The 27,463-nt window shown below is 48.2% G+C and overlaps 2 protein-coding genes across 7 annotated transcripts in view; one reads left to right on the plus strand and one right to left on the minus strand.

Moving 5' to 3' along the window:
- The window catches only part of CCDC9B (coiled-coil domain containing 9B), a 62,924-nt gene extending 62,605 nt beyond the window's left edge, over positions 1-319 (minus strand). For 2 of the 5 annotated variants that reach the window (XM_068194529.1, XM_068194528.1), the window contains exon 1: positions 232-319. The gene's annotated coding sequence lies outside the window, so the exon portion shown is untranslated. The remainder of the gene's footprint in view (positions 1-231) is intronic. The other 3 variants (XM_068194526.1, XM_068194531.1, XM_068194532.1) reach the window with 3 other exon arrangements.
- A 378-nt stretch (positions 320-697) lies between these two features.
- On the plus strand, positions 698-20,838 carry LOC137476328 (isovaleryl-CoA dehydrogenase, mitochondrial-like). 2 transcript variants are annotated; one of them, XM_068194534.1, is made up of 19 exons: positions 698-835; positions 1,789-1,921; positions 2,067-2,123; positions 2,333-2,420; positions 3,483-3,603; positions 3,920-3,972; positions 4,100-4,174; positions 4,726-4,853; positions 8,561-8,645; positions 9,882-9,933; positions 12,521-12,690; positions 14,106-14,199; positions 14,454-14,590; positions 15,110-15,206; positions 16,275-16,368; positions 17,477-17,558; positions 18,027-18,131; positions 18,761-18,833; positions 18,954-20,838. In XM_068194534.1, the coding sequence occupies exons 1-19, from the start codon at positions 772-774 to the stop codon at positions 19,085-19,087; spliced, it is 1,842 nt and encodes a 613-aa protein (XP_068050635.1). In that variant the 5' UTR covers positions 698-771; the 3' UTR covers positions 19,088-20,838. The 2 variants fall into 2 exon arrangements, with proteins under 2 accessions (XP_068050635.1, XP_068050636.1); XM_068194535.1 differs by lacking the exons at positions 698-835; positions 1,789-1,921; positions 2,067-2,123; ... (3 more) ...; positions 4,100-4,174; positions 4,726-4,853 and adding an exon at positions 5,169-5,328 and having other exon boundaries at positions 8,556-8,645.
- The last annotated feature ends 6,625 nt before the right edge of the window (positions 20,839-27,463 follow it).

The following is a 27,463-nucleotide window of genomic DNA, read 5'->3' on the forward strand; positions in this document are numbered from 1 at the left end:
TTTTCGTAGTGAACGTTCAGGTGGGTACTTAGGCAGCCAAAGCCACCGTCAGGCTGGAACTGCAGCATCCTCCTCAAGGAGCTGCTCCCCTTTGCTATCGGGAGAGACTGCCCACCCATTAGGAAAACCACCTTAGCAAACACTGCAAAAATGTCTTTAAGTCGGGAAACATTTTAAACAGATGCCTCATTTCATCTTGCGACATTAGGGGGCAATTCTAGTACCACACACCAGCAGCATCGGCACCCGCACAGCTTTTGACACCGATACGTCCGCACAGACGGCCACAAACCCCTTGATCTTCGGGCTTCGAGTGGCCAAACCACAGGGTGAGGCAGTGTGAGGGAGGGAGGGAGGCAGGGAGGCAGGAAGGAACTGCGCTCCGCCTTTCCCTGAGGGCAGGAGCCCCGCGCGCGGCTGCTCCCCCGTCATGGCCGCCAGCGCCTTCCCTGAGGGAGGCGGTGTGAGGGAGGCAGGGAGGCAGGAAGGAACTGCGCTCCGCCTTTCCCTGAGGGCAGGAGCCTCGCGCGCGGCTGCTCCCCCGTCATGGCCGCCAGCGCCTTCCCCGAGGGAGGCGGCGCGAGGCAGAAACGGCGCGAAGCCCACGGAGCGCGCGCGAGCGAGCGCGCGGCGCAGGCGCCCCCGCCCTCGATGCCCGCTGCCGCGCGCCGCCCCGCCCCGCCCCGCGCCCCCGCGCCCCCGCGCATGCGCAGTCCCGCCCAACCGTCCCGGCGCGGTGCCGTTTGAACGGCTGAGGGGAGCGCGGCCGCCATGGACAGGCGGCTCTCCCGCATCCCCGTGCACTCCCGGCTCTACCACCCCGAGCCGTCCGCAGGTGAGTGCGGGGCACGGACGGGCACCCGGGGGGCACGGCTGGCGGGGTTCGGCCGAGGGGTGCAGCGGAGCGCCGGCGTTAGGGAGCTCCATCGCTGCCTGGCTCCGTGGTGGCTGTTCCAAAACCATAGTCGAAGCTTGATTCCACTGTTTTGTCCCTGTTTAGGACTTAGGTAACGCTCAGCCTGCTGTGTACCCTCCACCGGCTGAAGGCAGCGGCCCATTTATGCGAAAGATGCTTAATTCACAGTCTCTTTTCTAAATCTTTTAATGCTGCTTACAGCACTTTGTAGTATTTTATAAGCGGGAGGCACCCAGGATTAGCGTTAAAAGCATGGGAGCTGGGCTGTATCGGTGGAAACTCCGCGTTGCTCCAATGCAGATGTGCTCATGGGTGTGTCACTTGAAAAATACTTAACTTGAGGGAGAAAAAGCAACTTCCTAAACCCAGTAAGTGAACCAAGCTTAATATACTTAAGCATAGTTTAAGTATGTAGTTTAAGAACTTAAGTTGTGATTTAAGAGAAATAAACTCTACATAAAAAGCTAGTTTTCTATGTTATTTTGGTAGCTATTCACTCGTAGCAAAATACGGAGGTTTCTTAACAGATCTTCATGTGGGCTGTGTTTGTTCTGCTTCCAGTATTGAACAACAGCGTTGTGGCACGGTGTCTGCTAGATGTTGAGACTTTCTTTATTGTGTATTATCATTTCAAACTCTCATTAGTGCTAGCCTGGTAATTGTATTTTAACACTGTCTACATCTGACCTATTTGTGGATTATTCTAGACCCTTGATCCTGGGTAGAACTTGAGGACTGCTTTTAGTTATTTCGACCTTAAAGTCTCCATTCTAGCCAGATATAACTGCTTTACCTCAAATGAAAGGCTTAAGAGACCTCAAAGGCGGTTACTTCTAGTCTGTGGTGTTTTCACAGTTGTCTTTTTCTCGCAGAATTGCAAATGAATTTTCTTTCAAAGAGAAAATGTGTCAGCAAAACATCAGAGCCAGAGCTCAGCGTGGTTCCCGGTCTTAACTTTGCCTCAAACATTGCAGCAGACAGTGTCTTCAAGCCTGCAAACCAAGGGTAAATCAAAGCAAAATATTGATGGATTTATTTGGCAGATGTCCTAAAGATGGGTCATTTTGCACATTTTGTCAAACTAACAGGTTTGGTGATCTGTAAGAACATAGTAGTCTTCTGGAAATTGCATTTTTATCTCTCTTTTAAGGTTGCCTAGGGCTGACAAGAGAGTGGAACCGGTTTCAAAGAAGACAGTGGCCAAACGGTATGTGCCTCGCATCTCTGTTAGTTGTCCTTGTGCTGTGGTGTTCTCCTGTGGTGAGCTGTCACCCATGTGCAGCTTTCCTGCCAAGTTTGCTAATTAAATCTGTTGGTCAGAAACAAAAGCAAACGCTTAAAAATGGGCAAAGGGAAATTAGGAGGTGAGCAACCCTGGTATTTTTGCCCCTGAGTCTTTGCTCTTTAACTCCACAGCCCTCTCAGCAGACACCAACTAGAAGCAGAGCTGAAAACCAAGAATCAGTTGGTGGAAACACTCAAACAACAACTAGCAAGAGCAGAGGTAAGGATAGGAGAGAAAAATAAATAAATTGTTGAGTAACCTCTATATTCTGATCCATGCAGGATCAGAATATAGGATCATATTAAGGATTGTCTTTCTTGTTTTCTTGTCTTCATCAGAATGTCTTTGTATTCTTCTGCAAGTTGTTTTCCCATCTGCTCAGCTCTGGGGAGGCCAAACTGGGAATATTTTGTGTGGTTCTGGGCTCCTGGTACAAAAGAGATATGGATGTACAGGACAGAGCCCAAGAAAGGGCCACAGAGATGGTTAAGGAACTGGAGGAAAGGCTGGGAGAGCTGGGACTGTTCAGGGACTTCTGTTCCAAACAGATCTGATTTTGTGGGATCAGTTTAGAGTCAGAATTGGCACTTCATTATTCCCTGGCTCTCAGAGCTAGGACATGCTTAGTGCCACTTCTGTCATGTCATGTACAGGAGGCCCAGCTGGTAACATACAGCTGTAAAATCTCACTTTATTTTCCACTTCTCAGTCAGTGGGATGATCATTCATCTCACAGCTTGATTTTCTTAAGAGCCTCTGAGACTTCCTATGAAAAGTTCCCAAAGCTTCTGACACTATCAGCCAGATCACCCTAATCCACATGCTTATTGATCCTCTTGGAGAATTGCATTCAACTTAGGAGGTTGATCAGCTTATCCAATTGCCCGGTAATATCTGGATTGTGTAGGGAATAATGCTGTGGCTTAAAGACATAAGACTCCCTTTTCTTCACAATGTTTATTTGCTCCTCAGTGTGTGCATTATTTATATAAATGAGAGGGAGCACAAGAAAAGATAGAGTTGTCTAAAAGGAATTCGTCCATGATCACATTTTTCTAGTAATTGCTCTGGTGTGTGGATGTAATAAATGTATTAATCCTGTCAAGAAGCAGGAGCAAGGACCTGCAACAGCCTAATGTGCTGTGGTGGTAGAGACAGAAGGCAATGTGTGATTCTTGGTGCCCAGTGCAGCACTTGTTGAAGTTGTTATTGTCAGTATTACTAAGGAGAAAAAAAATCTCCTTGGGAACTTGCCTCACTTACAACCTGTGTTAATGGCAGGGCACTATTAAGTTAAGGGAGTTAAAGAAGGAGAATGAGAGGCTGGTCCATGAAGTTGAGAAGCTCAAGAAAATTCAGGAGACTTGCATGACGATTTTAGAAAGCAGAAACATCAATCCTGGTAAGGAGTTTACACTTTGCTTGCATCCTGGTACTCCTTCTCCAGAATATTTTTTTTTTTTTCTTCTGTTGTGACTATTCATAAGAAATTTGGACTGTGTTTCCTTTTTTATGGAATACTGCTGGAATCCCAGAGTTTGGGGGTTTGGGAGAGTTTTTTGTGGCTTAAGAACAAGAACTGCTCCCCATAGTAGGCCCTGGCCTGAATAAACTAACTTACTATTCCTTGCTGTGGAAAGTCACTTTGAAAAGCTGTTTATTCTCAGAGTTATGTGTATAGTAGAGGTCCACTAACGCACCTCCTGAATTACTTACAGGTAGCAGCATAGAGGAGGAAAAAGAGACGCGTGCTTGCCGGGAAAAGACAACAGTAAGAAAAGCTTGAAATGGGCTTTGAGGGGTCTGTGTGCCCCTACCCTTCTCTCCTGATGCTGAAACAGCTGAGACTCACATTTATTTGCATCATATTAAAAGTCATTTTCCTTTTGACTCTTCAGATGCTAACTAAGAAGGTCACGGAAGAATTGATGCTGTTTTGTCATGGAGTTGCAAAAGAGAAGGAGATGCTTGAGGTAAGACTGACTCAACCATGCAGTGAGCACCAGGCCCTCAGGGAGGTTATTTTGCTCCTCCCAATCCTCCTTTCTTCCACATGAGCCAGATGAAAACCTGCCGTATTCCTGTTTTAATATAAACACACTTAGGAAGGAAAACGTTACTCCCCCTTTAAATAGAGGGACCCACCAGCCTGGTTGTTATTCTGGACGTCAGTTTTTGATTTAAATTGGAAACTGTTGCAGAGCAGTGACCCTGGTAATCTCTGTGGGAACTGAGAAGTGTGCAAACACAAGTGGCCTCAATAATCACTGATACATAGACCAAAATAGTCATTAAATTACAGTTCTACAATTCTTGATAAGAAGCCCAAGAGCTAAAATATAATTGTTATAGGAGACCTCCTAAATTTTGGCCATAGATAAATTTACATTTTCCACGAGCAACCAAGGTAAAAGAAATCCTCGACTCAGTTTAGTAGGAAGAGCTCAGATGCTTTAGGACTTGGCTTTTCTGTTCCCTTACTCTGGTGTTAGTAAAACGTGGTGTTGCCCTGACTTCTCCACAGGCAGCCATGGCCAAGTGGAAATCAGCACAAGAGGAGCACCAGCATGCCCTGGAGAAGCAGTCCTACTTCCAAGCTCAAATTAAGGAATGGAAAGCCATACTTGAAGCGCTGGGGAAGCTCCTGGCAATGTGAGGCACGAGGATGGACTGGGATATGTGCTGTTTCACCCCTAGTTCAGTGGTCCCTGTTTGTCAAGCCTAGTTCCTGTGTTTGGTGATCCAAACGCCGAGCTGGTCGCTGCTCCCCGGCAGGGTAGGGACGGACGCGGGAGGCTGAGGCAGCAGCGATGGCCGGTCAGCCTTGTGTCGGGCGTTCGCCGCTCTGTTCCGGTCTTCGGTGTTCGTGGGTTCAGTTCATTAAAGGTGTTCCAAGGACGTGGGCTCAGCCGCGGCCGCGCCGGGAGGCGGGCGGGCGGCGGGGCGGGGCGGGGCGGGGCCGCGCCTGCGCGCGGGGCTGCGGCGGGGAGCGGCCATGGCGGCGGCGGTGCTGGGGCGCGCGGCGGGCGGGGCGCGGCGGTGGCGGGCGCTGGCGGTGCCGCGGCGCGGCGGCGCGGGGCTGGCGGTGGACGACACGGTGAACGGGCTGAGCGCCGAGCAGCGCCAGGTACGGGCGGGCCGGGCGGGCGCCGATTGGCCGCGGCCGGGCCGGGCCGGGCCGCCCGATCCCCGGACGCGCGGCCCGGCCCGCGGCTTCGCCACGGGACGCCGCGCTGCGTAAGGGAACGGCCCCGGCCCCCGCCTGGGGCCGGTTGGATAGGCGGTAATCGGCAGAAACGTGATCGTCAAAGGAGCTCTTGGGTAGGGTCGCGTCACGTCCTCCCAAAAGAAGAGTTGCAGCTCTCCCAGCTTGTTCTCCTGCCCAAAGAAGAGTTGCAGCTCTCCCAGCTTGTACTTCTGCCCAAAGAAGAGTTGCAGCTCTCCCAGCTTGTACTTCTGCCCAAAGAAGAGTTGCAGCTCTCCCAGCTTGTTCTCCTGCCCAAAGAAGAGTTGCAGCTCTCTCAGCTTGTTCTCCTGCCCAAAGAAGAGTTGCAGCTCTCTCAGCTTGTTCTCCTGCCCAAAGAAGAGTTGCAGCTCTCTCAGCTTGTTCTCCTGCCCAAAGAAGAGTTGCAGCTCTCCCAGCTTGTTCTCCTGCCCAAAGAAGAGTTGCAGCTCTCCCAGCTTGTTCTCCTGCCCAAAGAAGAGTTGCAGCTCTCCCAGCTTGTTCTCCTGCCCAACGGGGCACTTGAAGATTTAGGATAATCCTTAGGACTCGTTGCAGGTTACGGCTTTCCTGCAAGGGGACACGCAGGGGCAGCGCATCTCTGTTCTGGTGACTAGTGACAGGAACCCAGGGGAGGGCAAGAGCTGGGTCAGGGGAGGTTTAGGTTGGGTATTGGGAGAAGGCTCTTCCTCCACAGAGTGGTCAGGCACTGAAACAGCTTCCCAGGGAATCATCACAGCCCCAAGGCTTCCAGAGCTCAAGGAGCATTTGGACAACGCTCTCGGGCACAGGGTGAGATTGTTGGGGTTTCCTGTGCAGGGCTGGGAGTTGGACTTTTTACCAAAAACCTCTGAAAATCCCAATGAAATCCCCAATGAAAACTCCTCTGAAAACACTGGGAAAAATAAGACTCTTACACTGTTTTTAGTGTTAGTGAGTAAGGCATTACTTTATTCTTGACCAAGAGATGTTTGTGTGGCTGGCAAAGTTCTGACCTTCACACCAACCCAAGGCACAAAACTTTTTCGCTTACACGTTTCTGGCAAACAAATTAATGTTTCTTGGTTCTAAGTTGCATCATTCTCTTTATTAATTAGTGTTCTGTCCTCTATTGGTTATTGATTTCTTGCTCTTCATGCTTATCTGACCCACTTTCTTTAGTCCTTTTATCATTTTTTCTCAAATGCGAGGTTTCTACCTTTCTAGGCTTCCATCTGGTCTGTGTCTTCTGGTTACTCCAACACGTGTTTGAGGGGCCATAAATATAAGATCCCAGGTGTCCAATCTTCAACTCCCTCAGGCTTTGTTTATTGGAGTTTCTCAGGATTAGTTTTAGCAAACTTAACGTTTTAGTGATTTAACGGTCAAAGTATCAATAAGTGTCTGTGAAAAAGAAAGTTAACTAATGCTGACTACAAGTAGACATGCTTACAATAAATTAAAACAGCTAATGAAACATTATTTAGGAAAGTTACATCATTTCCAACAGACTGATGATCTTTGTGGGTCCCTTCCAGCTCAGAATGTTCTATGATCCTTAGCTTTGCTGTGTTCTTCTGTGTGCAACAACAGCCACGTGCTCACCATTCCAGATGTATTCCCTTCTGCCCCAGGGCTTGGAGTGAAGGGCAGTGTCTTCCCAGGGCTGTTCCACACAGGCTCCTGTCCGTGAAACACTGGAGCTGCAGCCTCACTTTCCAGATAATTCTGATGGTGCAAGCATATGGATGTGCAAAATAAACTTACTTGTTCTTTGTTTTTACAGAATTATTCCTTGCCATGTTTGTGTTCATGTTAATGAACACAGCTCAGATTGACCCTTCTTTCTACTTCTGTATTCAGCAGGTGTAAAAGAAGGTGTAAAATATTCCTCTTGTTCCTATCTGTCTGGTGGAAAAGCTAAAAACCCCATCAGAAATAATCTTCAGTAATATTAGTGAAACTGAATTAAAGTCAATATAACTGTATAACTGTTACAAACTGGCTTAGGGCATCAGGGCTGCCTGAGTCCATCCTCAATCTCTAATTGATTAAGATTTTTTTATTATGGTTTTAAGCTTGTCTTAATTTATTTTAAGCTCTTTGCTGAAGTGTAATGCAGTCAGCTTTGTCACAGTGGAAAGATATCTAATGTCTTTTGGGGTTCTTTTTAAGTTTATAAATCTAGCAATGGGGAGAAAGTTTGTTTGCTAGTACTGGAATCCAGTGTCTGTATGACTGTGGAAATTTAACATATATTCTCAATTGTAAAAAAGGGGATGCTTAGGGTTTGGGGTCAGAGAAAGAGGAGTGTGGGCATATTCTGGTTTGTTGTTCCTGCCCCTTATACAGGTTCAGGTTTAATAGCTCAGGGTTTCAGTCTCAAAAACTGTTGCTTCATCAGAATTGATGTGTGAGAATAAAGAACCAAAAAGAAAAAAAAAGTATTATTAAACTCTACCATAAGATCAAGACCAAGTTTTAGAACATTCCTGTTAAAAACATTTAAGATACTGTATATATTTTGTTAGCATGTGTATAGACTTCTGTAGCATACATGTATGTAAATGTTCAGAGTTTAAAATTTAGAAAAAATATTTTGGGTTTTTAACACTGGCATCAATGAATGTTCCTGGCTCTATCAAATTTCCCCACTGTAGATGGTAGTAAGGTAGATAATGTAGTTCCAGTCTGACACACAAACACGTTTTCATTTGCTTATTGCAGGCACGATCCCTGCTTATTGCAGGCATCTGCACACAATTAAATGATGCTGTAAGCAGCTACAGGATGGGGTTAACACATTATAAACTCAGTTCATCAGCTTCCAAAGTTCTCTGCCCAAAAACATGCCTGAAACCCCAGTGCAGGCAGGAGTTCAGGAACATTCTCTTCATGTCAGGGTGCAATTAAGGTTAAATGCTGAGAGGGACTAAAGTACATGAGGTCCTTTTTAAAAGACTAAAGAAATAACCCTCTTATGTGTTATTTCAGCCAGTAACCTGAACGATGGATTTCCTTATGGTCTTGTGCTTCTGGGTTTGGGATGCTGGAGTGGCCTGGTGTGGGAATGTTGGCAGGATCCAGGGGAAGAAGATGACAATATATTGCTGAGATGTAATTAATGTGTTTTTCCTCCCCTCTTTTCCCAGCTTAGACAGACCATGACAAAGTTCTGCCAAGAGCAGTTGGCTCCAAAGGCCCAGCAGATTGACCAGGAAAACGAATTCAAAGGCATGCGGGCAAGTATTTCATGTGTGGTTCTGAAAACCTCTTTGGGCTTTGATCTCTGCATTAGTCCACACAATCCCAAGCCACACCACAGGAACATGTGCATTAACTTTTCAAACTTAAAAGCCACAGAGAAAACCTTTTTTTGATTTCCTGTTTTAGCATTTGTTACCAACTTTCAGCAACCTGGGGCAGAACCCAGCGATAATATTCATAATAAAGATTGATAATGGTCTCGTTTGGATTCTTACCGTGGGATTCCTGCCTGTCCTGGCTCCTTCCCCAACATGTGCTTTCTATACTCCTGGCTCAGTCCCTTTCTTGGACATGAATTTCCTCGTCAGATTTGCTGTGAAAATACTGTGTACAAATGCTGAAACTTGCCTTTCTAATAAACCCAACAAATCCTGTGCCACAGGGGGCTTTGATTGATGGAAATTAGAGATCTGACTACTGTTTTTTATAAGCTCCACAAGACTCAAAAAGCTCTAAACATCTGCCAGCATTTCCTAGAGCTCTGATGTTGACATTTCCAGGGATGTATGTGTAGCTTTGAAGTGAAGTGTATAAATTTAGCCTGGCGTTCCAGATGTCATCCAGAGCTATTGTATGATACTTTTTTGAAGTCTCTGATAATTATTGCCGGACACCAAGGCCACGTGAGGAGCGCTCAGCTCTGCTATGTTCACCACATAGCAGAGGAAAGGAGCAGCAGGGAGATGGCCCCACCAGGACATGTATGGGTCTCCCTGGTGACATCCTTTGCTGCTGCATTTTTTCATGGCTGTAGCATTCCCATTCTTTAAATCTCCCCCAAGGAGGCTTTCTTGGCTTTAGTTGCCAGCTCCTGTTTTACTGGAACAGTTTTAAAGTGCCATCTCATAGTTTCTTATGTCCAGAGTTTTGGTAATTGATAGTTTACGCTATTACACAAAAAATTTTGTTGGAGTGGGCAAAGAGTTAAATCTTAGGAGGTGTCCTTCCAGAATTAAATTTAGGCATGTGAATTTTCACTGAATTCCACAAATCTCCCATGTGTAGCATAACCGGTGTCCTTAAATCTCTGTGGTTTCTCAGTTCCTAGGATGGAGCTTCACTGCGGCAGGAACAGGTATTAGGGTTGTATTTGCTTCATTCTCGTGGTACCCCGCAGATAAACGGATGTGTCCAGTGAACTACCTGGGGAAACTTGTGGTGCTGATGCCCAGACTGCCAGTTTGCACTGATTGCTTGTTCTGTATTCGTAGGACTTTTGGAAGAAACTTGGAGAACTGGGAGTTCTGGGAATCACAGCCCCTGGTAAGTCTCTTCCAATCTTTTGCCTTCTGATGGGTGATTCTTCAAACAAACGAGAGACTACTTAAACTCTCACTTTCCAGTTCACAACTGCTTTGTCTGTGATTTGGCATCCATTTTGTCCTATCTTTGTATTTTAAAAAACTCCTTCCCAACTGTTTTTCTTCTTCTCTAACTTTGGATCCTTTTTCATTGTTAGACAAAATGCCTTTCACAATTTAAAAGCACTGCTCAGAAATGGTTTCTCCAGATGTAACATATGTAGCTCAAACGTATGTATGCCTTTCTAATATGAAGCAAGTTTTGAAGAAGGAGAGCGAGAGATAAAAGTATCCCAGAACAAACATCCATCTGTAATGGGAGAAATTAAAGGGTCTGAAATAATTCCCTGAAAAGCTGTGATAACTAATGGGGAGCGACCACGGCCAACCAGTCGGAAAAAAATCAGGGGAAATCTTATTCAGCCTTGCGCAGGTTAGTGAAAAGTGTTGTGATGAGTGCTACAGATGAGTGTGATCGTGCTGAATGCACCAAGGCAGGGTAATGAGGAGAAGCCCTTAGTGGAGAAAAGCGGCTGATGGGGCCTTTCTTTCCCCATGGAAAAGTCTGTTTTCTAGACGTGGCTGTGCAAAGGCTCTGCAGAATCCAGCTGAATAGCAATGCGTCGGAATAATGCCTCTGCCTCGCTTTCAGTGCTGAAAGACTGCATTTCTGCTTTCTCTCTCTCCTCTTCCCCATTTACTGCTGCTCCTGTTTTTCCTCACTCTTACCTTCTTTCTTCTTTGATGTTGTGCCTGAGGCTTACAGCAGTTTCCCACACTATAAATAAACCATCCCCTCACGAGTCCTGTCCTTCTTGATTTCCTCAAAGGTTTACCTCTCAAACCCTCCTATGCCGAGGATTTTTCACTTTATTTTGGATTGTGGAGTTGCATGTTTCTTTATTGATGTTGGTTTTGTTGGAGGAGAGTGGGATTTAGGATGTGAAGATCGTGTGGAATCTTAGGAGGGTGTACACAATTAAATGGCATGTTTGGGTACCAGTGCATCAAGTCTATTAAGGGAACATTTTGAATAACAGTACTGTTTATTTTCTTCCTAAAACTAAAATGACCGGGGTGTTTGTAATTTTCCATTTGTTTTATAAAGTGCAAAGTGAAAAAATGTAAATAAGTAGTTTCCATGGAATGATAATACAGGCATGTCATGTACAAAGAGTAGCTTGGAAAGCACAGCATAATTTGAAATCACACCATGGTTTGTGTTATATGAGGAGGTGTCTGGCAGGATCATTTTCCTGTTCCTCTTCCAGTGCAAAGCAATCCTGGATTTGTGCTGCTCACAGTTACCTCACCTTTCCTGAGGCAAAAGCACCGAACCCAGCCATTATATAGGAATTAATAAAAAACTCTCTTGTTTTGGCGTACATGAGAAATTGTTAAGCCCATCTTTTAGGATACTGATAGCAAACCCCTAAACTTGGGTTTGTAGTAGAGAGAGAAGATTTTAGAGGATAAAGGGCCCTGCAGATAAAGGCAGGAGTCAAAATGAGGGACTTGAGAGGAAAGGCTGTGTGTGGTGTTAATTTGAGGAATTTGGGACGGCAGCCCCTTGGAGCTGTGCCCTTTGGTCACTCTGAGGACAGACAGAGATTTCTTCTTACCTTGTTGCTCTTGCTTGCAGCCTCCACATTGATGACGAGTAAGTGCTCCCAGCTTACCTCCCCAGCTGCTTCTTGGCATTCATGTCATGTTGTAGTGCTTCTCTTACAGTACAACCACTTGCTTCCTACCTAGAGAACAACACTTTTAGGTTGGGAGGTGACTGAATTTGTGTGTATATAAATGTGTTTAGAGGTACATGTGTGTATATTTATGTGGGCTGTTGGCTCCTCAAGGCTGTTATGCGTTTCTCAGCCTTCTCTTTTTACCTGCCTTCTCTCTCCCTGTTCTAATGTGTGATTTTAATCTTTACTATTCGTTTTAGGCTCAACTCCATGTGCCCAGCTGGGCTCCCAGTGCTGCTCTCTCTCGCTTCATCCTCTCCTGAAATCTGCGTGCTTGTCACTGACAAATTGCATTTATGGATCGTTCTCCTTCTCAGTTGGCCACTTCTCAGATTTCTGGTGTCCTGCACATTTGTAGGCTTAGAAAAGTCCTTAGTGCCACATTTTTGAGCAGTTTGAGAATTCTCCACTCTTTTAGGGGCAAACATACATGGATTTTACAAACCTTGCCTGTGTTCCTTTGTTCTCACCTTAAGGAGGTTGCAACTTGGTGATTTAATCTTTGTGATAGTACTAAGGTTAATAAGAAGGACTCATTATTACTCAATGTCAGGTGCATGTTCTACATATAAACTATGTTACACAATTCAATTATGGATTATGCTGAAGACAAAATATCCCTGTGACTTTAAGATGAGAAAAATGAAATTCAGAGAGGATGGGGAAAGCCAGAAGTGCCCAGCTCAGGGATGGCAACAGTCAAATCCAGAAGCATTCTCAGTGTCTTGGATTTCATTGGAGACTGAGCCCAGCTTTGGAATCTTGTGCACGTGGTGGGTAACGAGCTTTTTCCTCTCTTCCCAGCGGAATACGGTGGATCTGCCCTGGGATACCTTGACCACGTGCTGGTGATGGAGGAGATCTCCCGTGCGTCAGCGTCTGTGGGGCTCAGTTACGGGGCCCACTCCAACCTGTGCATCAACCAGCTCGTGCGCAACGGCAACGAGGCCCAGAAGCACAAGTACCTGCCCAAGGTATGTGGCTGGAGCGGGGGCAGGACTGGAAAGCATTTGGGTTCTGGCTGTAAAGATGGCCTCTTAAGCACCAGCAGATTTCAGTGATCAAACCTTAGGAAATACTGAACGTGCCAAACTTGCCCTTCTCTGGCTTGTCTGTTTTTATTTTATTAATCCATATTGGCCTCATCCTATGCCTGTGTCCTTGTCTGCAGGCAGCACAGCCCAGCTCTCTTGAGCTGTGTTAATAAGGGAGGCTTTGAGGTGATACTGGAGAATATTCTTTCAAATTCCCAAATCACTCTGAGTGAAAGTCACTGCTTTCCTATTTTATATTCTCCATTTCTCACTGCCCAAATGCTTGGTTTGGCTGTTAATTAACTACATGTGAAACGTCATCATCACTTGGGGCATTGATGTTGCAACTCAGAAGTGCATTAATTAGATTTCCATTTTTAAATGCATATAAAAACAATGAGCACATTGAATCCCAGCTACTGAGATCATCAGTGAAATTATCAGCACAAGAAACTTGATTTAAACTACGTGCAAAGTACAGTGTCACTTCCTCAAAGCACTGTGCAGCCTGCAATTTTGTAACCCCGAATTGTCCTCCTTCCTCAGGTGTATTTTCGTGCTTCATTCTCTGCCTTTCAATGAGATGTGAAGTCACTTCAGCTCTCACTTGTTTTGGCTCCTGATAGAGCTCTTAAATATGCTTAACTAGATTTGAGCACTTCATTGAGACTTCTGTAGCAATGCACTGATGGATTGAATTGGTTGAACATATCTTAAGCATTGAGTCTTCTTTTTTTAAAAAAAAAAGTAGAGCTCAAAAGGAGGAGAAGATGGATGAAAGTACACAGGGAGGAAAAAAAAAGGCAAGGAGAAAAGGGCAGGATGAAATAACAGTGAGGCAGAAGCAACAGCTCTGCCAGAGCCTGGTGTGAGCAGGCACAGGAGGAGGGTCCATCTGCTGTTGTGGGGTGCGTGTGGGGAGACTGGGCTACGAGAGCATTGCAGAGAGCTTTCCCATCCCTTTTCACCCCCTCGTTGGCCTTTTGTGTTCAGCAGCTCCTGTTTGTGTAAAAGGGCAGCAGAAAGCCCAGGCAGGAGCTGGGGACAGGCATATGGCTGCCTGCATGGTTCCTTGGCACCTTCCTCATGTGTTGTGCAAGCAGGGCTGTGCTTGTGTAGCTCAGACAGAGCTGAGTCACCCTTCTCATCCCTCTGGGATTTGGTTCTGTTCCTTCACACAGTGCAAGGGAACTCCTTGCTCGGGTTGTGCCGGGAGCAGCAGCTCTCGTTTGAGTTCTTCCAGAGAACAACCACTGTGGAAGTTTGGTGCAGGAAAACGGGCAGGGGGGCTAAAGAGGGAACACAAACAATGCTGCTGGTCTTCATCCTTTGCTAATATTTGTCCTTTCTTCCAGCTAATCAGCGGGGAGCACATTGGAGCTTTAGCCATGAGCGAGCCGAATGCTGGCTCTGATGTTGTGTCCATGAAGCTGAAAGCAGACAAGAAAGGTAAAGCCTGTCCTGTGCTGCCCAGGGAGGTGCTGGAGGCCATGTCCCTGGAGGTGTTCAAAGAATGTTTGGCCGTGGCACTCAGTGCTCTGGGCTGGTTCACAAGGCGGGGTTGGGCCAAAGGTTGGAATCAATGATCTGGGAGGTCTTTTCCAACCTAAGTGATTCTGGGAAGCCTCTTAGGGAATAAATGGAGTGCAGGGAATAGCAGTGTTGCTGTCATGAGCTAACAGATTTAATCTCTTGGCTTCCAGGAGACTTCTTTGTTTTGAATGGGAACAAATTCTGGATCACCAATGGGCCGGATGCGGATGTTCTCATCGTCTACGCTAAAACTGACATGAACGCTGTCCCGGCGTCCCAAGGCATAACCGCCTTCATCGTGGAGAGGGTAGGTTTAGTCATTCCCACAGGGTTTTAAAGCAGAATCCTTCATCTTAACTTCCTCATTTGGAAGTCAGCTGGTTTTCCTTCCATAACTGCCAGACTCTTCCTCAAAGACAAACTACTTTCTGCCTTTCAGGCAGGAAAGGAACCTTTAATAAAACAGAATCAGTAAACCTTCTGATTGACGTAACTTCATTATTAGAACAGTTAAGTTCCTGGCAGAGCTTCCAACCCTTACTGTAGGAGAGCCTGTGTTGGCAGCTGTCCAAATAATTTATTTATTTGTTGTTTATGTGCATTAGAAAATGGGTGCACAGGGTTCATATGTGTGTGTTTCTCTGTCCATTTGCTTTCTCTGCACTTGCACTCAGACCTGGTCTTGTTCTTAGGTGACTTTATCTCCCTTCTGGCACCCTACATATGTTCCTGTGGTCTGGGGAATTTCACAGATCTCTCATGATTTTTTTTTTTAGTCTGTTGGAACTGAGACGTGAAATGTATTTTTACTTCCTTTACTTTGCAGGGAATGCCGGGTTTCAGGACAGCCCAGAAGCTGGATAAGCTGGGAATGAGAGGGTCTAATACCTGTGAATTGATCTTTGAAGACTGCAAGGTCCCCGGTGAGTTGGGTTCAAATCATGGTGGTTTTCTGCATTCTTGATCAGATAAATTGGATCACTAATTACATGCATGTTCAGCCCGTGACCTGGAGGGCTTTGCAGATGCTTATCTCCTCTCTGGCAGCCTCCGAGGGAGCTGATGGAACTGGAAAAGTGCAATCTGCTGGATTGCAGGGAGGGAGCACATCATTTGTGAGGTCACTGCTCTTTCACCCTCATGGACCTAGTTCTTAACCACTGTTTCTCCAAAGCCTTGCTGAAGCTTCCCAAGAAACTTGTTTCCATTAGAGCTCCTGTCTTGTATGGAGGTGAGCTACTTTGCCCTAAAGGTTTTTTCGCTGGAGACTTTCCAACAGGCTTTTGAAACATTTCTGAGTTCTTTTGGGGCCAGGAAAATGGACATCCTTTCCCCTGGTAGTTAGTATGACAGAGGCTTCTGTAATAGCAGTATTTGTTATTCCAGTGGCAATTTTTGTTGATAGAAAAATTCCAGCCTTTCTACAGCAAATGGAGAAGATGTCTTATTATAAAAATCCTGATTGCACATTTGCAGAGCAAGGAGCTCTCCTGCTCCCCATATACACCTTCAAAAGCTGAAGTGGAAGAGTTTCAGCTGAAACCTAACATTTCTAACTGTGTTGGATCCCTCCACCCTGAAATCATAAAGGCCTGTGCCCCGGTGCTCTGATCATGTCCCAGGAGTCATCCACAGGGAACAGCATGTACTCCTGGAAAGAGGATGTTGACATGGAGAAGCACATCACTGCAGTGTTGGAAGTTAATGCACTTGGCACTCTGGCTATTAATGCTCCTTCTGATCTTTGGCTTTGGAAGCTGAAGCAGTTTTTTTCCAGGAAATTTTTCAGGCTATTCAGTCATTTTTCATGGAATCCCAAGATGGTTTGGGCTGGAAGGAGCCTTAAGCTCATCCAGTCCCACCCCCTGCCATGGGCAGGGACACCTTCCACTGGCCCAGGTTGCTCCTCCCCCCAGTGAACACAGGCCCTCAGTGAGCAGCTTGTCTGAGTTTTGCACATAAATAAATCACTTTTTCATTGCTCTTTGCAGCTGAAAATGTCTTGGGGACACTGAGCAAAGGCGTCTATGTTCTGATGAGTGGATTGGACCTGGAGAGGCTCGTGCTGTCCGGGGGCCCCCTGGGGTAAGAGTTTGTCATCTTTTTAGGTTGTAAGGCCAGAAGGGTCCTTGGTGATCACCAAGCCTGGTGGGGATCCCTTGGGGCCTGCAGCTCTTGGCAGGATGGATCCTGGATGGAGAACTGGGTTACTGGGGCAGCAGAAGAGAAGCGGCTGGTCAGATGTGGGAAGAAAGCAAGGTGTGAGGAGATGTCATGGCTGCTGGGTGTCTCAGTCAAAACCAGCACAGAACTCCAGCACAGCTGCTCAACTGGACTCTCCTAAAGGTGCTCAGGGCCCTCTTAGCAGCCACCACTCACTCAAATGTTCTCAGCCTCATCCTTGAGCTCTCAGCTCCTCATGCAGTGGCTTTCCAATTTGAAAGCATCTCTGTGAAGCCCCCTGTGACAGGCAAGGAATGAGAGAAGCAGTGCCAGAAAGAATATTTGTAAGTCTGCCTGCCAGTGTCCACTGACCCTCCAGAGTAGGCTTTGGAAATTATCAGTCTTGATAAAAAAACTTCCAGAGATATAAATCTGCTTCAGTCCCCAGTTGCTGGCTTGTGTATCCCTGTGTTATTATCAGGGAATAACCAGTTCATTCGTGTTATCAATTCCTTAGAAACTAACATGCTATCCAGAGACTCACAAACTAGTTTGTTCTTCATTTATTCAATCCTTAAGCTCCCCAGTAATTATTGGCACCCCACAGTCCTCTGGTCTCTCTGGGCTAATCCTCTTGTGGAAAGACCAACTTCCAGAAAGCAGGAGAAGGATTTTTTCCCTTCCTTGTTCTTGCCTGTGCTGTTTTTTATGGTATTGGCTGGTACTCCTTGACTGGAGGGGCTCTGGTGATAAGAGGAGCACAAACTGTCCTGGCTGTGGTTGTGAGTAACCTCTTCAAGTCTCAGTCCCCTGAATTAAAAGGTCAGACCTTCCCATAGGATGTCCCAAATGAGCACTAAGGAGAAATATGGGACCTTTGGATATTATTCTTGGCCTTGTTTGAGTAGAGCTGTAGGAAGACAGCAGGATATCGCTTCAGCTATGAGAACCTTTTTGCCTTGGGTTACATTTCCAAAGTTAAATCATTATTAATTTATAGTTCTGCTGTTTCCATTTTCCCTCTTCTCAGGCTCATGCAAGCTGTTCTTGACCACGCAATTCCATACCTGCATGTCAGAGAAGCATTTGGACAGAAAATTGGTCACTTCCAGGTGAGGCAGAAAGGGAATCGGGACTTTTTGTCCTCTTTTCTCTTTAAGACTGAGAAGACTGAGAGCTTTGTTGTGGCAGGGGGCTTTGCATGACGAAGGTCACCTGCTGTTTATGCTGGGGCTGCATGATGTGATAATGAGCAGCCTAGGCTAGTGGAAGGTTCTTGCTCATGGCAAGGAGATGGAACTGGATGAACTTTAAGATCCCTTCCAACTTAAGGAATCCTGGGATTCTGTGATGTGGTGCGAAGGTGGAAAGACCTCTGAGCCTGCTCCCCTGAGATCGCTGTTGGTGGGTGAGGGACTGTGGCTGATATCTAGGGGTCTATGACTTAACAGAACCTCCATCTCCCTCATGTCTGCTGGGTCCATATCTCCTCCCATGTCCAGTTTCTCTGAGGTATTTTGGGGAACGGGTGGTCCCCCTTGCTCATGTTAATTAATGTCCCTTGTCTTTGGGCCGTGCAGCTCATGCAGGGTAAGATGGCAGATATGTACACACGGCTCATGGCCTGCCGGCAGTACGTCTACAACGTGGCCAAAGCCTGTGACCAGGGCCACTTCAATGCCAAGGTGAGCTCAACTCCTACCTGGGCTGTGTGTCCTGGGGCAATTCCTGCAGTCCCAGAGCCTCAGCTGGGAGGAGCCTCTGTACAATGAGTACCCACAGCCTAAAGGGTCTTTTTTTCACACCCAAAGTACCTTTTTTCCTTTTTTCACTCACAAATTAAAAGCAAACCTCCTTTTACAAGGCAAGAGATGTAGCAGCATCAGTAGGTGTTTATTGGAAGCCCAGACAGATGTCCTGGTTGTTGTAAGGGCTGTAGCAGTTGTTTGAGGTGTTGTCACCTCCACCTGTCACCACGCCTCTGTTGGAGGAGGATGTTGAGTATTTAACAGTGGGAGCAGAGACGTCTGCATCCCAAAGCAAATCATGTTGGCCTCCTGGGGGATTGATGGGCTTTTGTGAGAGAGCCATCTTCTTTGGTGCACTTTTTTTTTTTCCTTCTGTCTTCATGTGGCCTTTACAGATCTGCCGTGAGTGTTCTGTAGTGACAGGGACACTGCTGGAGCTCCCTGTCCCTGTACTTTGTGATCACGTAGTTCAGGGTTCTCAGCAGGTGTCTGTAGAGTGATGGCAGCATAAGGGCAGCACAGGGACTGGAGATGGGCAGGTGACACCTTTCCTGACTGTCCCATAGGACTGCGCCGGAGTGATCCTGTACTCAGCAGAGTGTGCGACGCAGGTGGCCCTGGATGGGATCCAGTGCCTGGGTGAGTCACTGATGGCTGGACAGAGCCAAGCACAGTGCAGGAGCAATTCCCTCTGTTGTCCCACCCTCAGCCCTGGAATCAGGAACAAGGAGTGACTTGAGGCTTTTTTTTGTGTGGCAGGTGGGAACGGTTACATCAATGACTACCCCATGGGGCGCTTCCTGCGCGACGCCAAGCTCTACGAGATCGGGGCGGGCACCAGTGAGGTGCGCAGGCTCGTCATCGGCAGGGCCTTCAACGCCACCTTTAAGTAACGCCGCCAGTACAGAGGCAGCACCACGACCACCACGAGGCCTTGACTGTGAGGCTGGAGTGCCCAACTCGGCTTCTTCCTGCCTGCCACTCCAGCATTGTCACTTGTGGAGTCGCTTCTGCCTGCTCTGGGAACAGATGCTGCTGGACTGGGCTTGGACACAATGAATCAGAGGGTACATGGAAGAAGTGCTTTTTCTCTTTGGTGATCATCCTGATTCATGGTGTTCATGAGCTGTTGATTCTCAGCTTTTAAGGCAGACGTTCATCCCCCCCCACCAGGCAGCGTGGCAAGGGGTGTGCAGCCACTCCTGCACGCAGAAAGTCAACCCAAACCCATCAAAATGGACAATGAGGGAACAACTTTGTTCTTGCCAAAAAGCCCTGAGTGCCATTAAACAGTTAGAATTTAGCATATTGCTATTGGAAGGTGAAACTTCCTGCTGTGACCTTCCAATGGGATTAATACCTTCCATTTTGGGAACTCGACACCACATTGTGGGGTTGCTATCATGAACACTTAAAGGGGTTAAAGTCATCTATGCATGAGCAGCGTTTTAGGTGCTGATTCCTAAAACCTCCTTAAAACCCATGTGTGTTGCATTGCAGAATCCCTTTCCTATTTGCAGCTTTACTATTCTGGCTGCTTCTGGAGTTACTTGGGTGCAGGCCTGAGGCCTTGCTGTGCTGACTGACTGCTCCCACCAGGTCATTCTCTCAGAGTTGTGACCATCCATCACTCTGGGGACAAGTTAACACATCAGAGCTGTGTTGTGACATCTGTGAATGAAGCAGGCAGAAAGAGCTGACTTCTTTGGGGTTTGGTTCCCTCTGAAGGCTGTTATTTTGGCCAAGCCTGTCCTCACACTCTGACTCTGAGCAGCTGAGCAATGTGTTTGTGAGTGATCTCAGTGCATCTTGTATCCAGCAAATCAGGGCTTATCCAGCCTTTTAAAGGAAATCACACAGCATCCTGCCAGTGAATCACAAGTGGAATCACAAATGGAAATGGGCTGTTGGAAATGTGATTGAACAGTTAATTAAACCATTGCCATGTAGGCAGCTTCCAGCAGTTTTAACAAAACTCACCTTCAACTGTGTGTAATTTTTTTTGTTATAGTTGACTCCTGTCTATACCAGGTGACAGTAGACTAACACGGAATTTTAAAATGCCACAGATTGAAGACAGTTCACTTTTCTGAATTGCCAGGTAGGTCACCAAGAGTTTATAGAAGTTGCAAAGAGCCATAAAGAGCTTCTGAAGTCCTGGTGGTAGTACCTTCCTCCAGAGCTTCATATTTATTCAGCCTCAGTGGGTGGCTGTCACTCAGGAAGTGTCCCAGGGTTTAATTTTCAGCCTAAATCTCTGGATAGAAGGTGGACAGAGTTGCTTTGTCAGGAATATTTTGTTGAGCTGCATCTGAAAATGCTGTGGAAGTGAACTTTGAGTTGCACTTCATACAGGAAATAGTGCATTGCTGTTGGTGGATATAAGAATTTAGTTATGTGACCAGACATTTATGTTTTGTCACAAAATGATTCTTGGATCACTGTTAAGATCCATTCCTGCCAGAGAAACCTTTCTAGGGAGTGTCAGAGCCTTGACAGGATGGTGTGAGATTCAGATTGTTAAAAAATAGGTATTCTAAAGTGGAAGGAACCTAGAGATTTTAAAACCTGTCCTTCAGCACTGGAGAGGTCTGGTTTTAATACATATAATAAATAATGCCTTCACTTTCCAGGCTGATCAGCACCTTGGAATTGAAGGTAAAATGAATCAATATCTAACAAATCTTGGGACGGGGGCAGGGACAGATTCATAAATCCTCAGCAGGGTTGTGTTATTCAAATCTCACTCCCTTCTACAGCAGCTGCCTTGGGAAAGGGATGGGAGAGCTTTTTTTTGAGGAATAGAGGGTTAATCTTTATAGCAAACTAATAAAATAAGCTTTTGCTGTGGCCTGTGCTCTTGGGGGGGCCCCAGCAGAGGGGAGGTGCAGGCTCTGCTACCCTCTAAAGCACATCCAGGCTGGCAGCAGCAACAGCTGCGGTGTTGCTTTCCCTGCCTATCCCTCTGTCTTCCCAACTACAGCTTTTCCCCATAATTCTCATTTAAAAGAAATACATTTACAGAGATCTTGCAGGCTGTGCTTTAGCTCCTCTGGAGAGCAGCAGAGCTAACAGGGAAAACACAGGGGGCTGTGCTGCTGGATATCATCTGAACCATTTCTGCTGTCGATATGTGATGGAAATTGTCCTGGCCTGACAGCCTTTGGCTGGTGGCAGGGCTGGATGTGCTGCATCTTCCCTGTTTTTCAAGATCCTTGCCCTGTTTGCAGCTGGCTGACCACTGAGCAGAGAAGGCATGGAGAGCAATGGGGGGAATTATTCATGAAGATATGCAGTTGGTTGATCCTGGCTGGGTGCCAGGCACCCACCAAAGCTTATCACTGCCCTCCACAGCTGGACAGGGAGAGAAAATATAACAAAGCTTCATGGGTTGAGATAAGGATTGGGAGAGATCCCTCACCCAAAACTGTCAGGCAAAACTGACTTGAATTAGAGATGGTAATTGAATTTATTACTAACAAAATCAGAACATGATAATGAGGTAAAAAAAAAATCAAAAACATCTTCCCCCACCACCCTTCCCTCCTTCCCTGCTCTAACTCTTCCCCCCACAGCAGCGCAGGGAGACGACAGAAATAACGGTGGTTCCAGTCAGTTCATCACAAGTTGTTTCTGCTACCGCTCAGGGAGAGGAATCCTTCCCGTGCTCCAGCATGGGGTCCCTCCCACGGGAGACAGCTCTCCATGAACTTCTCCAATGTGAGTCCATCCCATGGGCAGCAGTTCTGCATGAACTGCTGCATTTTGGGTCATTCTTCCACAGGGTCAATCCTTCAGACTCAGCCTGCTCTGAGGTGGATCCCCCATGGGTTCAAAAGTCCTGCTAGGAAACCTGCTCCTTCCTTCTCTCTCCATGGGTCTGCAGGTCCCTGGACAGGCATGGGCTTCCTACAGGTTCACAGCCTCCTTTCAGGCATCCCCCTGCTCCAGTGTGGGGTCCTCGGCAGGCTGCAGGTGGGTCTGTACACACCCGTGGGCTGCAGGGGGACAGCCTGCTGCACCATGCTCTGTACCACAGGCTGTAGGGGAATCTCAGCTTGCTCCTGCCCCTCCTTCTGCTCCTCTCCTTGTTGAATGCAGGGCTGTTCCTCTCACATATTCTTACCCTACTGTTCTTTGGACCTAGTTCTATTCGCCTAATAAGATTATTTTTTTTCTTCTTAAATATGTTATCCCAGAGGTGTCAACACCATTCCTGATTGACTCAGCCTTGGCCAGCAGCACGTCCATCTTGGAGCTGCCTGGAATGGGCTCTGCTGGACATGGGGAAACCTCCTGGCAGTTTCTCATAGAAGTCACCCCTGTAGCCCTCTGGCTACCAAAACCTGGCCATGCAAACCCAGTGCAAGGTAACAGAGAGTTTATTTCAGCGGTGTGGGATTTGGAATGAGGTTCAGGTAGTGATAGCAAGAGAGGGCATAGCCTCAAGCTGCACAGGGAAGTTCAGGTGGGATATAAAGAATATTTCTTTTTACAGAAAGAGTGGTCAGGCAGTGAAAGGGGCTGTCCAGGTAGGTGTTGGAGTCCCCATCCCTGAAGGTGTCTAAGGAATGACTGGACATGGCACTCAGTGCTCTAGGCTGGGTGACAAGGTGGGGGTTGGGTACAGGTTGGACTCAGTGATCAGCATGTGGTAGAAAAGCTGGGCTCACACTGAGCTGGGGCACTGCCAGTGTGTGATCCAGAAACTCAAGGGAAAAGTGGAAGGTGGGCTTGGACATCTCCAGTGTTCTGCCTCATGCTTCTCAGGGCAGAAGGGACCACATTTCCTTCCAGTTTTGGACAGAGCTTAAGTTTAAACAGAGGCTGTGTTTGGGGGACTGCCCACAGCATGAGGGACATGTTTGCTTTATGAACACACAAGGGACGTGGTGTTAAAATCTGTTTGTGGGGTAAAAGTGCTGTAGAGGGTCTGTGGGGCCAGCTGGGCTTACAGCCCATTTGCCCTGGGAACCATGGCCCCGTCATGGGGCTGGGCTGTGGTTAAAGCAAATCTTGCCTTGTCAAGCGAGGTCAAACCACACCAAGAGGTACAGGATGTGGGAGAGGAACTCGTGTTTGCACAGCACCTCAGGCAAGGCAGTGGCTCTCCCCGATCCTCCACAGGGACCTGGGTGCAGTGGTTTACCTCCCAAAAAAAGATGTCCTGAGTCCCTCTGGGGCTGCCAGATGGGATTCCCAGCCTCCTGCATTGCTGTGGGACCACTGTCTCCCTCCCAGCAGCTCCCTGGAGAGCCCCTCTGTCCCCTGCTCTGTCCCACTGTCTGTCCCTCCTGCTTTCAGGGCAGTGGGGAGTGCGTGTGCTTGTGCATATGTGTGACAGAGGATGTGGTTTCTTGTCTGTGGAGCTGGTCCATGAGCAGAAGGGAGGCTTTGGTAACCTGTGGGAAGGACGATGTTTCCCTCCCGTGCTGGGCTTTGAGCAATTTCAGTACAGGGTGACACATAACAAAAGTGTCATCGCGTCCTGATTTCACTGTACAGAGATGTACTGAAGCCAAGCCCTACGGTGATGTTCCGTTCCTGTTCACGAACCTCCCTCCTGCCTCCCTCCTGCAGCCCAGCGCGATGTGCTTTTCAAAACCCCTGTGTGTTTAGATTCCCGCTCGCCTCAGCCTCCCCAGGGCTCCGGGCAGCACTCGCTGCGGTTCAACGCCACTGCCGGAGCAGGGACCTGCTGCTGTGTCACCTCCGTGTTGCTCATGTGGGTGATGAGTCGGTTTCTTTCCCAGGCTGGAGTGAGAGCCCACGGAGCCACATGTATCCGCTGTCACGGATGCAGGCAGAGAGGACGCGAGCCCTGCATCCTGGTCGCTCTGTCCCTGCGTCCTGGCCGGCAGCTGCCCGCTCCTCCCGCACAGCTGTGCCGGCCACGCTCCCTTCGCAGCGAGGCACCCGCTCCTCCCAGCCACGGCACCGCAGGAAGATTAGAAAGAGATTTCTTTTCAATCTATACAAGAATTCACAACTGTGAAGGGGAGACAAAAACATTCTTGAGCCGAGGGCACAATATTGTGCGAGGGAGGCCCGGGGGGGCTGCGGGATTACTGTAGCGCAGCCCAGGGTCGCCCCGCTTGCACCTGCTGTTTGCTGAAAGGCTGATGCTGAGCAACAAGCAGCTGATGCTGAGGCCCAGTTGTCAGCCTGAATGGAGGAAAAAAGGCTGGAGCAGCGTGCTCGCCAAAGGGAAATGGCAGGCGGCCCAGTGCCAGCGGGAGGAGGGAGCCGGCAGTGGGGGCACGGCAGCCGGCTCCCCCTTGGCACGTGGAGCTCCGGGCAGACCCTGACGTGTGGGTCTGCCTGAGGGCCTGTCATTCCAAAGGAATCCAGGAGAAAGGGAATGATCCTGAACCTCTGAAGAGGCTGAGGAGGTTGAGAGCACGAGCTCTCCCCAAACCACCCTGATGGCTCCAGCACTCATCCAGCAATGGGCAGGAGACGATGTCCCCACCAAACCCGAAACTGAAGTAGCACTGCTGCAGAGCACCCTGCCCTTGGCCACTGCTGTTCCCCAGGCAGGAGGAAAGGTACTTTTCAGGAAGAATTTCTTCATGGAAAGGGTTGTCCAGCATTGTAATTGCCCATGGAAGTGGTGGAGTCACCATCCCTGTAGGTGTTCAAGGAACAATTGGACCTGGCACTCAGAGCTCCGGTCTGGTTGACAAGGTGGGGATTGGTCACCGGTTGAACTGGATGATTTTGGACATCTTTTCCAACCTAAAAAGATCTGGGGTTCTCTGATGCTGATGTTTCTGCTCACAAGCCCCGCTCTCGTAGGGACAATGACAGTCAGATAGATGTGCCCTGCAGCATGAGGATCAGAGTGGCACTTGGATCACTCAGTATTGTCACCCAGAGGTGCTGAGGCACCTTGATCTCCCTGGGCTCTACAGTGAGCACTGAATCACCCTGCTCAGCTCATACATGGAGCATCACTTCTGTCCCCAGCACTGTCCACATGGGCAGGGCAGAGAGAGAACAGGGAGTTTCTGAAGGGTGTCTCAGTGGGCTGAGGGGCTCAGCACAAGCACAGCCCCCTCCTGTGTGGGGCTGTCTGGTGGCAGAGCTGGGACTGGCCAGTGGAGGATTTTCCAGCCCTCTGCTGCAGCTGCCTCCCAGAAGAGAGGGCAGGAGTGAGCGTATTTTCCTGCAGCTGTTGGTAAGATGAAAATAATCCATGTGCCCTGGGTGTCTGCAGGGTGGAGGGGGCTGTATTGGATCAGTGTTCCTCCTGTGAGCCAACCTTTGCCAGGGACATTAAGAAGCAGCCTGTGTCCTCTCTGTGCCTTGTCCCTCTGTCTCTGAAGGGACAGCAAGCCCAGTGTTGTTCTGAAGGAACAGAAAGAGTGGTAGCTGCCTGGTCAGTGCAATGCAGAGGAGAAAAGCAAATGGTTATTTTTGCAGCCCAGCAGAGTCCCTGCTGTGATTTAGCGCCTGGGTACTCCTGCTGGCATGAGGAGAGGGAGCTGCAGAGAGGGGATGGCCTGGCCCTATCCCTACGGAGCAGACACGCTCAGGAAATCCCCAGGGATTATTTTTTTTTTTTGCTTGGGCATAGCTGAAGCTTCCAGCATGGGGTGCCTCCATGCAGCTCCCCTAGGCCCCACTTCCCAAAGGAGCTGGCGTCGCGTCAGCGCTGAACACGCTCACCCGGGGCTGGTGTTCCCAAGAGCCAACGTTTCCAACACGGCTCCGCGGAGCTCCCTCATGGAACCGTGATGGTGTGTGGAACTGGAGGCTGGTAAGGTCTTTCCTGGATCCTTATGGGGACCATCTCCTGCTCTGGGGGCAGCCCTGGCTCTCACATCCCTGCTGAAATGGGACATCAGTCCTTTTGCAGGGATCACTGTGTCCACACTGTCTGCCAGGGTCTTGGCACTGGTTTCTGTGTCACAGCTTGCAGGAGCACCCACCCTCCTGCGTATCTACTCAGCATGTCTTGGAAAACTGGAAGTCTTCCTGCAGCTTCCACAGGCTGATTTTGTTCTTGGAAAACCTCCTTCATCTCTATTTTCTCCATGGCAGCATCTCCCAGGAGTCATAGGCAGGATCAAGCCCTTTTTACCTGGTGTCCTTTCCACACAGGTCAGAACCTCAGCACCCATGAGTGCCCCAAAACTGCTGCTGGCAGCATACTGGATCCCCCTTCCTCTCCTTCCCCAGTCCCGGGTCTGGCTGGAGGTGAACATCCTCAGAGGCAGGAATCCTTTGCTTCCTGCTTTTCCCTGGATTTGCCTTTGCTCCCAAGCCAGGGTGCACCTGGAGAGAGGCTGTGCTCTGGCATGGAGCTTATGCCAGGAAGCCGCCAGGAGCCACAGACAGGCAGATGACTGAAAAGCCAACACGTTCTAGCAGGGCTGGTCTGAGTTGGAAAACATCTGGTTTTGGTAAAATGCAAAAAATGCTGCAAGTTCAGGCAGGTTCTGTCCCTGGACTGTGGTTTGTGAGGGCATGGGTGACACTGAGCCCCCAAAACTTGGGTCCTGGGAAGGGCACAGAGCAGAACCAGCTACAGCATCCCTTGGGAAGAGAGGGCTCATGGATTAGCCAGATCTTGGGATTCCAGGCAATCCTTACCTCCGTGGTAGCTATGGGTTTGCCAGGGGAATTTATTTACTCCTGCCAGGTGAGCACCTTCCCCACTAGAAGGACTGGGCCATGCTAAGGGGTTAAGTAACTTGCCCAAGGTCGCCAGGGTTGTCTGTAGCAGAGAAGAGCAAAAATCCTGTGGGCTCCTGAGTCACCATCACTTTTGATCCATTTTGTGATTAAAAAATGCAGTTTGGTCTGGGTCTGGATTTGGGGTCCAACCATCAATGATTATTGCACCTTTCTCTGTGGAATTAAAATGCATTTTAAAGGCTCAGCGTAGTCCCTTCCCTCCTACAGCCCCAGGATAACCCAAACAGGCTCATTTCAACTACAGGTGGACCAAGACCAAAATCAGCCTCATTTTCCTCTCCCTGCCTGATATTGAGGTGGGATAAAGACGTGGAAAAGCCACAAAACAGCCAAAAAGGAAAGGCTGAGCACAAGCTGCACGGAGGCAAGTCACTGCTGCTCAGACCAGTGTCTTTAATTGCTGTATCTCTTCTGCCTGTGCCCAAGGAACTGATCCCAGGTGACTCCAACAGACAATGTCATTTAAATCAATTATCTCCCTCTTTGGAGCCATCCACCCTCTCCCTCCTTCAGCATACAGCCACAAGCCCCATAATTTATTCATCCTCGGCTGCACTTAAACATCT

This window comes from Anomalospiza imberbis, chromosome 6, assembly GCF_031753505.1.
Source record: "Anomalospiza imberbis isolate Cuckoo-Finch-1a 21T00152 chromosome 6, ASM3175350v1, whole genome shotgun sequence".
NCBI lineage: Eukaryota > Metazoa > Chordata > Aves > Passeriformes > Viduidae > Anomalospiza > Anomalospiza imberbis.